Source organism: Delphinus delphis, chromosome 20 (genome assembly GCF_949987515.2).
Source record: "Delphinus delphis chromosome 20, mDelDel1.2, whole genome shotgun sequence".
NCBI classification, from domain to species: domain Eukaryota; kingdom Metazoa; phylum Chordata; class Mammalia; order Artiodactyla; family Delphinidae; genus Delphinus; species Delphinus delphis.
The window spans coordinates 41,683,807-41,702,611 of record NC_082702.1 but is presented as its reverse complement, the minus strand read 5'-3'; the positions used below and the strand labels follow the sequence as shown (position 1 = coordinate 41,702,611).

General features: G+C 39.7%; 1 protein-coding gene across 1 annotated transcript in view; it reads right to left on the bottom strand.

Moving 5' to 3' along the window:
• The window catches only part of TANGO6 (transport and golgi organization 6 homolog), a 176,303-nt gene that overhangs the window by 127,290 nt on the left and 30,208 nt on the right, over positions 1 to 18,805 (bottom strand). Inside the window, exons 8-9 of the mRNA XM_059999336.1 lie at positions 3,944 to 4,056; positions 2,109 to 2,285 (exon numbers count right to left, since the gene is read on the bottom strand). Of these exons, the coding sequence (XP_059855319.1) occupies positions 2,109 to 2,285; positions 3,944 to 4,056 (290 nt within the window). The remainder of the gene's footprint in view (positions 1 to 2,108; positions 2,286 to 3,943; positions 4,057 to 18,805) is intronic.

Genomic DNA, 18,805 nt, shown 5'->3' with positions numbered 1-18,805 from the left:
AGTATGTCCCAATCTGCCATTTCACTTAATAGCATAGCCTTTATACTCCTTTAGTAGAATGAATAACCTAGAAATTACGCTTAGAATTACTTCCTATATTATCCTAGAATCTTCCAGAGTCCTTCAGATCAATCATGTTATCTCCACCACGTTTTATGTTAGAAGAAAAGCTGAAATAGCTTCTAAGCTTCTGTGAACCACCCCAACTGTCAAAATGAAGTACTGTATTCAAGTATTCTTTTAAAAAAAAAGACATGACAACAACTACCTTAAGAAGCATTATTTTATTCATTCTTAAAATTTCAATGAAAGAGTCAATTCCAAATAGTTATATTGAGTTCCAGAAAGGTAAAAATTCTGGATCCAAAGATCATGAAATCTAAGCTGCTCTTTTAGAGTTTCTGTAATCAAACTTCTTATTGATTATTGGTGCTGCTGGGCAGAATGGTAGAGTGAAAGGTAAGTGGTGATAAAGACCAGGCGGTGATATGGACCCTGCCCTTGGGGGACTAGCACCATGAGCAGGATCTTTAGAACAAATCATAAAATCACACACACACACACACACACACACACACACAAACATACACACACATTTCTTTGGTATGGTGTCAACGTTTTGGAGACATGGAGCGTCTTCAATACCTAATGAAAGCTATGGACCCTATTTTCAGCAAAGAATCCATGTTTGCATATAAAAAAATTTGTGTATAATTTCAAGGGGATTATAGATTCCGAGAAGTCCATGTACAGACCCCAGGTTAAGGATCCATTGCTTCTGGCAGTGTATGGAGATCCATTCAATCACTGCCTATTCACTTTTTTTCCTACCAAGAAGAGAAACTGTAGTTTCAATAAGAACTATTGATTTTGACATATTTCCATAAAGACTTGTAAAGACAGCAATAAGTTTGAACTGCTGAAAAGTCACATACTATAAAATTCTCTATCTAGTCCCTAAATTGGTCCCAGGATAAACTATTCCGAGGGGTTTTTAAATAAACATGCCAAAAAATATTAAGCTCTTTCAGTTTGGAGGCATAGTTATAACCGCAAAACCTACTAATGCTCAACAACTCTCAGTAAATTAGTAGCTTAAGTTTGTACTGATAATTCTGTTTTCAATCAATGTGTTTTTTCTATTTTCCTCAAGACTCTCATATTGAATAAGTGTTTTAAAACTTAACCAAATTAACCATGAACTTAAATAGTTAAATTTAAACACTTTAACAAATAGCAGCACTTTGAATGTGATGTGACATCTGAGTAGCTGCCACCAGTTAAATATTACATGGACTGTGATCAACAAGAACTTAAGGGGCTTCCCTGGTGGCGCAGTGGTTGAGAGTCCGCCTGCCGATGCAGGGGACACGGGTTCGTGCCCCAGTCCGGGAAGATCCCACATGCCGCGGAGTGGCTAGGCCCGTGAGCCATGGCCACTGAGCCTGCGCGTCCGGAGCCTGTGCTCCACGACGGGGGAGGCCACAACAGTGAGAGGCCCACGTACCACAAAAAAACAAAAAAAACCACAAGAACTTATGTTCGTAGGTAATAACATCTACACATCACCTAGAAAACAGAAATAATTTAAAATACACTTGTGAGATGTAGGAGAAATAAAATTATCCGTTCCACTAACACTTGTTAGCCGCCTTCTAAACAACCCCTAGGAGAAACAAACCCCCATCATAAAATTACCATAAAAGAGAGCTTTGAGACAATTTCCCTTAGGATTAAGTCTGACTCTGAACACACATATACCATTCTGAGTGTCAGAGGGAGAACTGGATTGTTATGGTGTTGAGGGTGAATATGTGTCTGCCCTTTACTCTGATTCACTGGCAAAGACTTTGTGAAGTAAGTGGGCTTGTTGTGATGCAGAGCTGTGAGGCTCCAGTAAATTGCACCTATTAGCTAGCATCTAGGAAAAACCTGGAGGATCATTTAAGGCTCACATTTCACTTAGAGATATCAATAAATAGCAGCACCTCAAGCTGCTTGAGTTTCTGGTTTCCTTTCTATCAGCGCCCCTTAGTGGACGAGTCACAGAATGGCCTTTCGAGTACAATTAAATCTGAAGAGAGACAGCAAAGGATGGGTGGACTCACCAAATGGCCTCTTTGATGGTAATCATGATGCCACCTTGAGTGGCAGCTCTAAAGTGGCACAGAGAATGGAGAGAGGGCACAGTTTTGTCCAACCCTGCAAATCCTTTCAGGCTAGTAATTGCCTTTTTCCTCTCCAGTTTCCCCAGCATCCATAATAAGATCTCTTGGCAAAGTGACCTGGCAGAAAAAAGCAGTTATAAATGAGCTTGTCATCTTACTCTACACATTTAACGAGCTAACATAAAAAAAAGAAAGAATAAAAGTCAGGTTCCATGCATTCTAAAGGCTGGCACAATCATCTAGTACTACTGAAGTGCAGGAGTGGAAACTATGCTTCTTGTGAATTTCAGAATGCAAATATCCTGAAATTCAGTGAGTGACTGACTAATCTCTGGTTGTAGAAGCAGCCCTGATACGACACATGAGCCCCACATGACTTTTTTTTATTCCAAATGAACTCACTGCCTTTGAATCAGGCACTGTGAAAGAAAAGTTTACAGTGATCAAACCATCTAAGACGGGGACCAATAACTGGAGACCAAGAAACAGCACACCAACAAATTCTTGCTGATTCCTTATCCCCTCTTATCCGTGCCAATCAACTAGGACAGGAATGGAATAAACGTTTGCTTCTTCCTTCTCAGTCTTTGATGAGGACATGATAGTGCTGTGAGGACTTGGGCTTCAAAACTAAAACAAGAGTTATTATAGGAATGGTGTTTTGAAGCCAAATGCACATATTTATAGCCTCCATCTTCCACTGCACTTTCTCTTGTCACTTCCCTCATGTCTGTGGGCTTCAGTGATCGACTGACCAAAAGCTAGAGAGTTAAAGGCAATATGTAAGCTTCAAATAATATGCAAGACTGAGTACTTCGCTTTATCACTTAATGATGATAGTGACTATTTATTGAGCTTATTATTTGCCAGGGACAGTGCTAAACACTTCAATGCATAGTTAGTCTTCATAATAACACTATGAAGAAGATACTATTACTGAATATGAGATTACATGTGGCGGATTTCCAAACACCAAAAATCAGAATTCTGTAGGATCTTTTTTTTTTTAATTTTTCTTGGAGTATATCTGATTTACGATGTTGTGTTAGTTTCAGGTGTACAGCCAACTGAATCAGTTATACAAATACATACATCCACTCTTTTTTAGATTTTTTTCCCATATAGGCCATTAGAGAGTATTGAGTAGAGTTCCTTGTGCTATACAATAGGTCCTTATTATCTATTTTATATATAGTAGTGTGTATTTGTCAATCTCAAACTTCCAGTTAAAGTCTTAGAAGGAGGAAGAAACAACGTAAATCACTGTGAAAACAGAGCTGATACAAAATGAGTCCTACTTAAATTCCAATACAAAAGATTATTTTCTGGATGACTAAGGAATCCCTTCATTCTCAACAACACTGTACAGCACTAACACCAAATCCAAGCCTAAATTACAGAGTGCCACATTCAGATCCAGATTTCCCCAGCTTGATTTCTAACTACTCACAAGGTATTTATGATCCAACCTCTATTTCCTCCTCCCTAGACATGTAATTCCAGTATTTCTCACTGATCAAACAGTGGCATGTTCATACGTGTAAACAGATTTCATTTCTGATGTCTAAGAGGCTGAGGAAAGTCATTGTAAACACTAGATCCAATCCCGTGCAATCTGCAAAGCTCTCTTTCTTTTCTAGAGGACTGTCAAATGTTCTCCTGACTTTGAAAGAAAAAAAAAAATTATAAAGTGGCATAAGTCATATTCAAAATAAGAACAACATACAAGAAAGACTTCAGTATTTACAAACAATAAGGTTCTCTAGATTGCTTACCTTATGTGAGACACACTGTGCTTGGTAAAACAGTAGAGAGAAAAGAGCACTCCCAGGACAGGAAGCAGGGAATCCACCAAAACTGTTAAAGGTTCATTCCCGACCACGTACACCTAGGGCAAAGGAAATGGTGGTACACTGAGTGCGAGGCCGGAGCAATGGGAATCAAACACCATACACGAATTAGCAGGGCTTGGAGGCTTATCTTAAGCAACACTCTAGCCCTGAGGTGAACAATTGTAGCTCTAAGCCTAAGGAAACCATCTGGGATTAGCAGACAGGCTGCATCAAAGGAAGACTAAAAAGGGAGCATTGCTCTTTCATGCGTGCAGCCTTAAGAGCTGCTGGGTGAACCAGGTAGGTGAACCCATTTTCTGACCCCTTCCTTTCCTACTTCTGACTACCTCAAGAGTCTCTTCACCTATTATTCATCAATACAATAATTATCTTACTGCTAAAGGCCCTGCTATTAGAAACTAACAAGCAATGACCACCAAATAGAAAAGCTTAAGACTAGATTTGAAAGAAAACAAAGCAAAACACAGCTTGCTCTAGATTTGTCATTCTTAAGATGTAACTGTCACATGGGCATGTCCTATTCTCTCCAGTTCAATAAATGTGCACCTAGATCTGCACTGGCTTCACAGGGTTAAGTGTGTGAGGATTCTGATGTTTATTAACAATAACTATGTTAACTGTTTTATTTGTACCTTTTAAAAAGGATTCAAAAGGATTCAACAAACTCTTCTGAATCTACTGGAATCAAAGTACTGTTCTAAGCACTGTAGTGAATATAAAAGTGAACAAGAATTGTTCTCTCTCATTGCTTGTGATCTAACAGGAAAAATAAAACAAACCAATAATAATAAGATTAATGTTAATATTATTATTATTCAAGGTGGATAATTTAAAGTATCTTATGAAGTGCCAAAATGCTATTCAAAACTCCAATCAAGCACAATAGGATTTTACTTCACTTTATTTTTTAAAATTCTACAAGCTTACTGTTATTTATTTATTTATTTATGGCTGCGTTGGGTCTTCGTTGCTGCACGTGGGCTTTCTCTAGCTGCAGCGAGCGGGGGCTACTCTTCATTGTGGTACGTGGTCTTCTCATTGCGGTGGCTTCTCTTGTTGCAGAGCATGAGCATGCAGGCTTCAGTAGTTGCAGCATGCGGGCTCAGTAGTTGTGCCTCGTGGGCTCTAGAACACAGGCTAAGTAGTTGTGGCGCATGGGCTTAGTTGCTCCACGGCATGTGTGATCTTCCTGGACCAGGGATTGAACCCGTGTCCCCTGCATTGGCAGGTGGATTCTTAACCACTGGACCACCAGGGAAGTCCCCACAACAGGATTTTAAAATGCAATTCTGTTCTAATAAATTAACTAAAACTTGATGGTATAGACAATAATAATAATAAAAGAAGAAAGAGGATCTGACAATGATTACACACTTAATATGTGTTCCAGAAACTATGCTGGGATTTTTATCTCCCGGGTACTATGTTAGATTTTTTAAAGAGTTTGCACATTGAAATTATAACTATCTCACGAAGACTGTATTAGCAGACCTATTTTAAAGGACAAGGAAAGGGAAACGTCAAGAGGCTCTAATTTACAGAAAGACAATTGAGGTAGAAATCAATGATGTTTATGGGAAACTAAAGGTCATGGAGGCACAAGCTGGAAAAATCTCTGTGCTTTTCTAGAGAACCCTGTCCCTTTAAATCAAAACTAATTTTTCACACTCCTTAAGCCTCCCAACTCCTCTGTGGAGCCTGATAACGAAGGAGCCAGCTTCCTGTGCATGATCTAACCTCCATAAGCCCAGCTAAATGAGGTGCAGCACTGTATGGCAGTGTTCAGAAATCATATGTGGGGCTAATTATGATATCACCAATTACAGGAGGTAAAAAAGAGATTTCCCCAGATAACGTAAGGGCCTACTGTTTGCCTCTGGATTGTGTGTTCCAGAGGTAATCCCTAAGGAGCCATCCTTCCTTACCAGCATCTTTAGTACAAAAAAACAAACAAACAAACAAACAAACCAATGAAGCTAAATCTTTATGATTTACTGGGCTAAAGCACTTCAAACTTTAACATGAATTCAAATCAAGCACCTTTCTCAGAGGTATATGCTGTTGTTGATAAACTCCAATTTTTAAATTCTCTTCTTGTACTTTTCTGTATTTTCTTACAAGGAATACAAAAAAACTGCACAGCTATTTATACATATACATATGTGATTCATTTTTATGTAAAGGTTCAGCGTATGTTTACTGAGTGCCAACTGTGTGCCAGACACCTCTGTGGTTCTGCGGATACAGTGGGAAACGAATTATCTGCTTCAAAGGAGCATACATTCTAGTGAGGGGACAGAAAATAAACAAATATATAATATCAGACAGTGACAAGTGCTAGAAGAAAAACAAGTTTAAAGGGATAGAGAGTGATGAGGGGAAGAGCGTGTGGAAAGAGGGAGAAATTAAGAATAACTCTTATCAATTCACCAATAATCCATTAAGTTCACAGATTAAGAATAGAGAAATTTTTTTTTTCAAAGTGGAAAGATTTAAAGTCTCCTTTGGCTCAAACTGATCAATGAGTTTTCTCTATGAGAGCTCAAAGAACTTGAATGGCCTCTGCTTGACACATACAGGATTGTCACCTCCCTTCCAACAATAATAGTTAAAATTCCTCCTTGGAGTGAGCCCTAATCTACTTCTCTTTAAACATCCTTAAGGGAAGCGTATCTATTTCCAAAAATTTTGGACTGGCCATCTATAAACAATCATCAAAATCCAGTTCTATTATCCACCTTATGGATTGCTCTGCATCCTAACGACAAGTTTGCACTTTATAGATGAAAGACAGGCAGTAGTACTTATTAAACAGACCCAGCTCAAGTTCTACCTCTTCCATAGGCCTGCTGTATCATTTCACTGTCGAACTGTTCATTCATTCTCTAATTCAAATATTCATTAAGCATCTAACCACCATTAATGACTTTTCTCCTATAAATTCCAAAAGCATTTTAGAGCTTGTAACACATAATCAGTTCTTGAATATATAAGTCTCTGACCTCTTTAACTAGCCTGGCAGGGAAAAGTCAAGTTCCCTACTTCAGCACCTGTAAGAGTAGATGATTAAGTTGTGTTACCTGAGTTTTTGGTGAATAAGCCGTTTAAACGCAGTTGTACACAATTTAAAGGAACACCACTGGGGGACCTCCCTGTGGCACAGTGGTTAAGAATCCACCTGCCAATGCAGGGGACACGGGTTCAAGCCCTGGTCTGGGAAATTCACACATGCCGCAGAGCAACTAAGCCCGTGCACCACAACTACTGAGCCTGCGCTCTGGAGCCCGCGAGCCACAACTGCTGAGGCCGCATGCCACAACTACTGAAGCCTGCACGCCTGGAGCCCACACTCCACAGCAAGAGAAGCCACCACAATGAGAAGACCACGCACCGCCATGAAGAGTAGCCCCCGCTCACCACAACTAGAGAAAGCCCACGCGCAGCAACAAAGACCCAACGCAGCCAAAAATAAATTAAAAAGTAATAATAAAGGAATCCCACTGTTACTGCTTTTATAAAGCAAACAATAACTACCACTTATTGCATGTCCACTTAAGAATGAACCAGGTATTCAGCTAAACATTTAATATACAATCAATTCTCGCAAGAGTCTTGCAAGTTAAGCATTTTATTCTTATTCTAAAACTTTGGAAAACTGAGGATCAGAAAAGCTATGTTAGTTGAGCAAAGGTAAACTGTCAGTAAATGACAGGGCCAGGATGAACCCAGATCTGTCTGACATAAAATCCATGCACAATCCATAGAGAAAGAAAGCGGAGTAGCAGTTGTCAGGGCTGAAGGGAGGAAGAAATGAGGACTGAATGCCTAATGGGTATGGGGTTTCCATTTGGAGTGATGAAAAAAGTTCTGGAACAACAGTGATGATGGCTGTACAACACTGTAAATGCCACTGAATTATACACTTTAACATGGTTAAAATGTTAATTTTATGTTATGTCTATTTTACCACAATGTAAAAAAGAGCAAAGCATGTACCCCATGGCCTCCCAATACTAACCTCCTGCTGTACATAATAATATTTTTATTTCTTCAATCCCTAACTTTATCCCTGCTGTAGCCCCTCAGATTCAGTGGATCCCAGCTTGTCAGACTATTAATGACCCTATTCCTGTGACCTCTGCCAAGTAGGGCTGAAGTTCCCAGTGGCACCATGGACAGCACTCCTGTGCAGCCTCCTCTTCCTCCTACTGAGAGTCTTATATAGCTCCTTTCTACCAAGTCTTCCGGTAGCTCTCCAGGGTCACAGTTTAGCCAGTTCTTTCCAACGACAGTCCCCTCCTTCTAATCTCTTGCCTCACATTAAACTCAGATGCAGGTTAACAGTTTGGTCTGCACCTGACATGTAACATTACCCGCTGCTTATACTCCCAAAGTGGAATCTGGTCACTTTTCCCTTAATGTGGATTGCCCCACATCATTGACTTGTATCTGGAGTTTAGTGACCCATAAAGGGACATGGGAGGCTGGACTGATTCAGTCAATGCTGCACTGTGATCTCTTGGTGCCAGCACTGACAATGACCAAATACCCCAGAAAAAAAGAATCTTCCAATGAAGTCATACCACATACGGAAAAAACTGTTGGGGCTAGTTCCTCTCAGTTTCCTGCACACTAGGCTGGTGACAGTACCGACTGAAGAAGCAGTGAAGGCACAATAGGTAAGTTGTTCCTGCCCCACTGAGGGGAGGGCCTGCCTGCCCCGCCTCTGGGCCCTAACACCCAAGTGTTGTGGAATTTCTTTGGACTCTGCTTATGTGCAGTCTCTTTCCACAACAGTGAGAGGCCCGCGTAACGCAAAAAGAAAAAAAAAAATGAATGAACAAAGCAGACTGACTGCTGTTTACTTTCTCAAAAGTTCTACTTTTGTGGGGAAGTTACAATGCCCTATTTTCATTTTTTCTTTAAAAAAAAAAAGCTGCAGCTAGAAGTTATCAATCAATGCAAATTAACTGAACAGAATCACAGAACTTCAGCCATGGAAGGGAGAGCAGACTGAACAATAGAAGATTTGATTTTATTATATTGGCTTGTTCAGCATCTGTCTTCAGTGTCTGGAGGACTGAGTTTCTCTGGAAAGACTGACTGGAAATTTGAATTTAAGAAGAAAGGAAAAACCCAGAGGAATCAAAATGGTCAAAAGTATTAAGAATAGGACTTCCTGGTGGCGCAGTGGGTAAGACTCTGTGCCCCCAATGCAGGGGGCCCAGGTTCAAGCCCTGGTCAGGGAACTAGATCCCGCATGAATGCTGCAACTAAGAGTTCACATGCTGCAACTAAAGATCCCGCATGCCACAACAAAGATCCCGTGCCCCAACTAAGACCTGGTACAGCCAAAATAAATAAACAAATATACATATATATATATATATATTTTTATAAAGTATTAAGAATAAATACGTGTTTCTGGTTCAAAGCAAACAAAACCGAAAGCAGCTCTCATGTGCTCATTTCATAGACTCCCATTATATTGTCAAACACATCCCTAAGAGACCGCTGCAAAGTCACCGAAAGAGCACTGGGAAGTCAGGAATCAGGAAACGTGGGTGTAAACTTTGTTTCTGCCACCTATGTGGTTGCCCAAATCCACACATTAAATGAGTGAACAGGGATAAGACATTTAAACCGCTCTAGGTCCCAGTTTCCTCATGGATAATATAATGTAGGCGTTAAGCTTTTAGCATAAGGACCAATTAAGATAATTCACGTTAAGGGCTTCCCTGGTGGCGCAGTAGTTGAGAGTCCGCCTGCCAATGCAGGGGACACAGGTTCGTGCCCTGGTGTGGGAAGATCCCACATGCCGCGGAGCGGCTAGGCCCGTGAGCCATGGCCGCTAAGCCTGCGCATCCGGAGCCTGTGCTCCGCAACGGGAGAGGCCACAGCAGTGAGAGGCCCGCGTACCACACACACACACACAAAAAAGATAATTCACGTTAAAATATTTTGTAAAATATATAGCCATATGCAAATGTTAAGTTTATTCCTAAATATTCTTGTTGATGCTACTGTGAATGGAACAGTTTTCTTAATTTATGGCCTTATCTTCTGCAGGGATGTACATGTATGGAAATACAAACATGATGAGCCTATTCAGAATCAAGCTGACTAAATCCTAACATTGAAATTCAATACAGGCTGGAACTTGATTCTACCCCAGTTAAAGATTAAACTAGTCAAATGCTGCCTTCTAAAATATCCCAGTGATCCTTTTGACAGTAGTGTTCTAGAACTTCTAATGTACTTACTGAGTTTAATTAAGACTTAGGAGAAGCGAACCAGGCAAGTTTTACTTAATACAGTATTTTGTACTGTGCATGCTTTCAGAGCATAATGCATAAAACGGTCTTAAAAAAAAAGTTTCCCTGAACCAAAAAGGAACTGACAGTTGTTTGAGCACCTTTTAAAGAACGCAATGACCCGGGCTTCCCTGGTGGTGCAGTGGTTAAGAATCTGCCTGCCAATGCAGGGGACACAGGTTGGAGCCCTGGCCCGGGAAGATCCCACATGCCGTGAAGCAACTAAGCCTGTGTGCCACAACTACTGAGCCTGAGCTCTAGAGCCCGCAAGCCACAACTACTGAGCCCACGTGCCACAACTACTGAAGCCAGCACGCCTAGAGCCTGTGCTCTGCAACAAGAGAAGCCACAACGAGGAGCCCGCGCACCGCAACGAAGAGTAGCCCCCGCTCACCGCAACTAGAGAAAGCCCATGTGCAGCAACGAAGACCCAACAAAGCCAAAAATAAATAAATAAATTTATTAAGAAAATAAAGAAAGAAAGAATGCAATGAGTCTAACAAAAGTTACCTTATTCAACCACCCGACAACTCAAGTGACACATTTAAGTCACCTAAAGTCCCATGGATAGTCAACCCTGGAGCCAAATTCCAATCTAGGTCCATCTGACTCAAAAGGCCAAGTGCTTTTCACTACACTGTACCACAGAATCTGAACTGCAGCATTTAGAAAATCTAATGCTTAAATCTCACACATCCTTGAAGGATACTTTTTTTATTCCTTTGCATGTTATTCAAAGTCACAGTTCAACAGGAGATGGAAACATCCAGAAAGAATGATTGCCTTTAGGGAGGGTCCACAGGTGAGAGGGAGACTAACTTTTCACTGTAGAGCCTTTGGCACTTATTAAATTTGTACCATGTGCAAATATTATCTTTTCCAAACAGAGTGAGAGAAAGAGAGAGAGAAGGGAATGTTGGACCCGGGACCAGCACTGTCACTCACTAGTGTGATTTGGGACAAGTCACTTCACAATCTTTTGGATTTTGTTTCCTTTACTGTAAAATGAGGGATTAATTTGTCAAAACCCAAAGAATGTACCACATCAAAGGTGAACCTTAATGTAAACTATGGACTTACAGCGATATTGACATGTCAACATAGGTTCACAAACCATGACAAATACACCGTCCAGTGTGGGATGCTGATAGTGGGAGAGGCTGTGCACATGTGGGGGCAGAGAATACACAGGAACTCTCTGTACTTCCCACTCAATTTTTCTGTGAACCTAAAACTGCTCTAAAAAATAAAGTCTATTTAAAAAAATGAAGGATTATACTAAATTATTTCTAAAGTTCCTTCCAGCTCTAAGATTGTATTATTCTAATTTACTCTACACAAATAATTAAAAATTCGGAAGGAGGAGTCAACTGGTCAATCTGACACAGAAACTTTATTTAGAAATTCATTAAGATTAGATGGGGGAAAAAAAAAAAAAGATTAGATGGGGGGAAAAGACGTGAATAATCAAGGTCAAGATTTCCTAAACCTGGAAACAGAGAGCGAAAATGGAAATGAGAATGTAGAAAATAAACTCATTAGGTACCTTCTAGCCTTTCCTATCCTAAAATTTCTTCTGCCTTTAGGGAGTCTTGGGCAAGTACTGTGAGGAATACTAAAAGGCAACATCTCTCCACCCCCACTGTCGAATTCTGGCCATTCCTCTTAAGAGCAAGAAAATATCCAAATCAGAAAGAACTGGAATTCTTTTACCCTGCCCTACCCAGAACCAGTCTCTATGCAATATGGGCCTCTCTTCACCTCTGTAGGCAAAGAAAAAAACACGACTCCCTCTCATACCAAGGAGGACAAAAGAATATAAACATTCTAGAGATTAGGTCCCAGACACTCAGAGGCAGAGGAGACAGAATGGGAAGCCACTGGACTAAAAGCTATTTGAGCAGCATATGCCCTTTTTGGCTTACATAATTTTACCAGAAATAAGGTACACACATAGAAATGACAAGAATTATTTATGCAGATGAAGTACAAGTGGCTATGCCAAGTTTTCATTTCAATTCGACTAGCATTTGTATATATAACTGTACTGCTGAGAACTTTCCACCTGGCCCACCAGAGCCACACTGCTCTATTCCCTGCTGTATGTGAAGGATGCAAGTGTAAAAAGCCCTTCCCTTGTCATTGTTCCTGCCATAAAATTTTCATTCAGAGAGCTGAGAGTTTATTCCTTTAAACACCAAAATGTACTTATATTTTAACAATTTTGGAAGGAAATATTTCTAAAATGAATTATATGCAATCCCTTCCTTCTTAAACAAAGTATACTGAACACAGTGGTCCCAACATACTTTGCTTTTCAACTGATTATGCCCTTTGGGGGTATTTTTTCTGTCTCTTTGCTTGGTCCTCTCTGCTCTTGTCATTGTGCCTTAGTTAGTCTAACTAACTTCTAATTTGTTACTTCTAATTCTGCTATGGTCTTAAAAATCAGATAACCAGTCTGACCAGGACTGTGTATAAAGCAAAGAAGAAACTGGCTCTGAGGACTAAGGGGCTCTGCAGTTAGACTGAGAAGGCAGCCAGATGGACAGCTGTCATAACACAGGTGACATGGGGTGTTAAATTGGAAATGTCAAGTGAAGCACCAAGATAAAATAGACTTAAAACTCCAAAGTAAGACACCAGACTATGATGAGATCAAGACTATAAAAACTCCTCATTCAGAAAGAGGGTAGAGAAGATCAAAGGGGTGGAGGCTGAGAAGAGACTGATGAGGAGGATTTCTTTAGAGAAAGCTGTTGGTCAGAGTGAGTCCAATCCCACAACCCACCAATGATAAAAAGACAACCCAATTTAAAAATAGGCAAAAGGGGCTTCCTTGGTGGTGCAGTGGTTAAGAATCCGCCTGCCAATGCAGGGGACACGGGTTTGAGCCCTGGCCCGGGAGGATCCCACATGCTGCAGAGCAACTAAGCCCGTGCACCACAACTACTGAGCCTGTGCTCTAGAGCCTGTGAGCCACAACTACTGAGCCCGTGTGCCACAACGACTGAAGCCTGGCGCCTAGAGCCCGTGCTCTGCAACAAAAGGAGCCACCACAATGAGAAGCCCACGCACCGCAACAAAGAGTAGCCCCCGCTCACCACACTAGAGAAAGCCCGTGCACAACAACGAAGGCCCAATGCAGCCAAAAATAAATAAATAAAATTAATTTTTAAAAAATAAAAATGGGCAAAGGTTCTTAACAGAAATTTCTCCAAGGAAGACATCCAAATGGCCAATAAGCACATGACAGGCTGTTCAACATCATTAGTCATTAGGGAAATGTAAATCAAAGCCACAAGGAGATGTTACTTTACTCCCACTAGGAAGGCTATTTTTTAAAAAAGGATGATAACAAACGTTGACCATAATCTGGATAAACTGGAATTCTCATATATTGCTGGTGGGAATGTAGAATGGTGTGGCCACTTTAGAAAATGATCTGGCAGTACCTCAAAAGGTTAAACATAGAGTTACCATATGATCCAGCAATTCCACTCCTATGTATACACCCAAGAGAAATGACAACATACATACACACAGAAACCTGTACATGAATGTCCACAGCAACACTGTTCATAACACTCCAAAATGTGGAAACAACACAAATTTCCATCAGCTGATAAACAGGTAACAAAATGTGATATAACCATACAACAGAACACCATTTGGCATTAAAAGGTATGAAGTACTGCTTCATGATAAAATACGGATGAATCTTAAAAACACTGAAGAGCCAACTACAAAAGACCACATATTATATGATTTCATTTATATAAAATGTCCAGAATAGGCAAATCTACAGAGACAGAAAGTATATTAGTGGTTGCCTAGGGCTGGGGGCAAAGTGGAGAGAATGGGAGGTTACAGCTAATAAGTATGGAGTCCTTTCAGGAGGGATAAAAATATTCTAAAATTAGATTGTGGTGATGGTTGCACAGCACTGTGAAATACCAAAAACACTGAAATGAGCACTTAAATCGGTGAATTGTGAGGTATGTGAGTTCCATCTCAATAAATCTGTTAGAAAGAAAAGGAGAGAGAGAGAGAGAGAGCGAGAGAGAGAACACCAGAGCTGGAAATGTTCCCAAATGCCTCTCTAAAATTAAAACACCCTCTTGTACCCTCTTGTTACCGAGTGAGTTGCTGGATCAATTCAACCATCCCAGATGTTTTCCTTATTTCCTGCCTTTGAGCTGTACTCTATAATTTAGTATTAGCAGAAAGTTAATAAAGACAACATACTCTTTGTTGCTAAATTCTACACAATGTTCACCATTTTCCTCCAACGTACACATTTCCTCTGTTTTCCCTCTGCAGCTGAGCTGCCAAAACCTTGTAGAGAGAATAAACTTCTACACCCCTTCCTGCTTTCAAGACAGTCCCAGCCCTTGTGCAAAACCAAGTGTCTACAGCAAACTAATGTTTTGCTTGTCTCTCCAGGAGGTTTTTAATTCATTAAACTGTTCACCGAACAATGAGGGTTTTTCCCGCCTTATGGGGGGCAACAATAGGAGAAATGGCAAGGACTATTTCTCAATCTCTCTGATTTTTAGAGGCTAATTCACTTGCCAGAAAGAAGTTGTTTTGCTTTCCTTTCCTCCTAAAAGCAATTTATTGACATCTACCTAACACTATGAGGGGTTTGTACCAAAGTTTAGACAAAATTAGTCCTACTCCTACCAGCACTTTCAAGTTTTTCTAACATTCCACACCTGGCTATTTTACAATTTTTCATCATGGTATTTCTTAGATGGAACATGACTGAAGATAACCTTTCTAAAAGTTATTTGGGCTTTATTCTCTAATTCAGAAAGTTTGCTTTCTAGATTGCTCTGTATAATTCCTTGTCTTCATATTATCTGAAAAGTCCCTGCCTACCAACAGGTAGAACAAGATATAAGAACTTTCTTTTCGTAAGTCTCTAAAATGAGGCATTAAAAAATAAAAACAGCATTATAGCCACTAAGTCATCAGGTCCTGTTTTATCTATGAACAATTTAATTCTACACTTGTGTGCCAGGTCAACATTGTAAAGGGTGTACTCTGGTTTTTTTAACAGCAAAATTAAATAAAAGGGTAGTAAATACCCAACTTTTAGTAAAAAGTGAGTGTTACTGAGAATGAGTTTTGAATTTTTAAGCAGCATATATTTATATCTACAAATTTATTAGTATCATACATAAAGCTTAAACCAAACCAAAACAAAAGCTCTTTCTTATCTGAAAGAACATGATTTAAGATTTACTTTACACCCTCATACACTGCTGGGGGCAATGTAAAATGGTACAACCCCTTTGAAAATGATCTGACAGTACCTCAAATGGTTAAACATAGAGTTACCATATGATCCAGCAATTCCACTCCCAGGTATATACCCAGGAGAAATGAAAACATATGTACACAAATAACTTGTACACAAATGTCCATAGCAGCATTATTCATAATAGCCAAGATGTAGAACCCAAATGTCCATCAAATGGTGAATGGATAAACAAAATATGGTAAATACTTATAACAGAATACTATTCAGCAATAAAAAGGAGTGAAGTACTGCTTCATGCTACAATCGAGATGAACCTTTAAAGCATCACGTTAAGTGAAAGAAGCTAATCACAAAAGACTACATATTGTATGACTCCATTTATATGCAATGTTCAGAATAGGCTAATCTATAGAGACAGAAAGTAGATTAGTGGCTGCCTAACACTGGGATGTGGGGAGTGGTGTGGGTTTCTTTTGGGGTAATGAAATGTCCTAAAGTTGACTGTGATGACAGCTGCACAAATCTGTGAATATACTAAAAGGCCACTGATTCGCACACTGTAAATGGGTAAACGTACGGCACATAAAATATATCTCATGAAGTTGTCTAAAAAAGATTTACTCTACATCCAAATGTCCATCAACTGATGACAAATAAACAAAATATGTATATATTCATAAAATGAAATATTACTTACAATAAAAAGGGACAAAATATTGATACATGCAACAACCTGGATGAACCTCAGAAACATGATGCTAAGAGGGAGAAGCCAGTCACAAAAGAACACTTATTGCATGAGTCCCTCATATAAAATATCCACAAAAGGCAAATCCAGAGATACAGAGCAGGTTAGTGGTTGCCTGGGGATTAGGTGTGGGACCAAGGAGTGACTATAAATAGGCACAATGGATCTTTTTGGGGTGATGGAAATGTTCTAAAACTGTAAGGTGGTGATAGTTTCACAACTCTGTAAATTTCCTGAAAAAGCACTGAATTGTATACTTAAAACATTATTTTTTGATCTGTAAAGTCTATTTCAATAAGGCTGTTTTATTAAAAAAAGATTTATTTTAAAAATATTTTAAAGAGGCAAATAACTCAAGTATTAAAATGGGTAAAAAACAAATGAACAGGCAAGTTAAAGAAGAGAATATATGAATGAACCAAAAGACAAAAAAAGTTCAACGTCACTAGTAATAAGAGAACTAACTGCTAACCAAAACCACAATGCACCTAACAGACAAAACTCCCTGAAAAAAACTCAAATGTCTACCAAGAGAAGAATAAACAAGTAAATGATGATATAGTCATAAAACAGAATAATATCTGGCAGTAGAAATGAATGGATTAAAGTTAGATATATTACAATGCCATTTAAATAAAATTTAAAATCATGCACAACAATACTAAAAACAGATTAAGGAATAATAAATACAAATTTAGGATTGTGGTTCCCATTGGGTGAGGAGCAAGGGAAATGTGATCAGAGATGGGTTCACAGAGGATTTCAACTGAATTGGTAATGTGTAATTTTTTAAGCTGAGGGGTGGGTACATGAGTGTTTTATTCTTCATTTTTTATTTGGTTTGTTTGAACCATTTCATAACAAACTAAAATTTAAAAATTTACTCTAGGGCTTCCCTGGTGGCGCAGAGGTTGAGAGTCCGCCTGCCGATGCAGGGGACACGGGTTCGAGCCCCAGTCCAGGAAGATCCCACATGCTGCGGAGCAGCTGGGCCCGTGAGCCATGGCCGCTGAGCCTGCGTGTCCGGAGCCTGTGCTCCGCAACAGGAGAGGCCACAACAGTGAGAGGCCCGTGTACCGCAAAAAAAAAAAAAAAAAAAAATTTACTCTAAAATGTTTAATTTACTGCCATAGAAAAGAAATAAGAAATGTGGAATAGAAATTTTTTAAGTATTGAAATATAATTCACATACCATAAAATTCACTCTCTAAAATGTACAGTTCAGTGGTTCTTAGTATATTCACAAAATTGCACAACCATCACCACTATCTAATTCCAGAACATCTTCCTTACCTCAGAAAGAAACCTCATTCCCACTATCAGCCACTCCCAACTCCCCAGCCTCAGCCACTAGCAATCACTAATCTACTTTCTGTGTCCATGAATTTGCCTATTCTGAACATTTCATTTAAATGGAATCATACAATGGGTGGTCTTTTGTGTCTAGCTTCTTTAAACATTAAAAAATCATAATTTTAAACTGTTTATCCACTTGCCTCTGTGCATTAAACAGAAGCAGCATCACTGACTTTCCTCACTGTTAGTGGGCAGAATGACAGTGGTCCCCTCCTGTGGCCCTTGGCAGACCAGTTCCATGTGGCTCACCAGGGTCCCAAGGGATGGGGAGGGTCCCAAGGGATGGGGAGTTTCCCCAACTCAGAGGGGCTGACTGTGGGGTCTCTTCCAATCACCCCTTCAGTGTGTGGTGACGAGTCTCGGGTGCCTGTCTACGTGGACTTATAGATGGTAGTATCCGGTTATAATCAAAGGGCCCTCACAGAATGAACAAGGGGCTTAAGCTTCCTGCCAAGAACCAGCCGGCTGAAGAGGCCAAAGATGCAAACATAGGGGAGGGTGTGGCAACGAGGGGACGGCAACACTGACAGTGCTTGCTCCCCTACAAGTGCTTCAAGTTACTGGTAAAGCCAATGACCAACTAGGATCGGCAAAAATTAGACACTGCCAAGAACACTAATGAAATATAAATTTAAGAACATTACAGAAACCATGAACTGTGGCCCCAGGGCCACTGTACACCTAGGTACACAGAGTGATTAGCAACAGATTCTTTTCATCTGTATTTAATATGTACTTAGCATTCCCTTTTGTACACTATGCTGCAGTTTACGTTAAGATATACCTAAATAGGAAAAAAAAAAGTGTTCATCCATGTTGAAACGTGTATCCATACTTTATTCCTTTTTACAGATGAAAAATATTCCATTATATGAACATATCACATTTGTTAATTCATTCATCAGTTGACAGACATCTCAGCTGTTTCCACATTTTGGCTATTATGAATAAGGATGCTATGAACATTTGTGTACAGGTTTTGTATGAATATGTTTTCACTTCTCTATAACTAAGAGTGCAATTGTTGAGTCATATGATAACTCTATGTTTAACTTTTTAAGGAACTGCCAAACAATATATTCCCAAAGTGGCTGTAC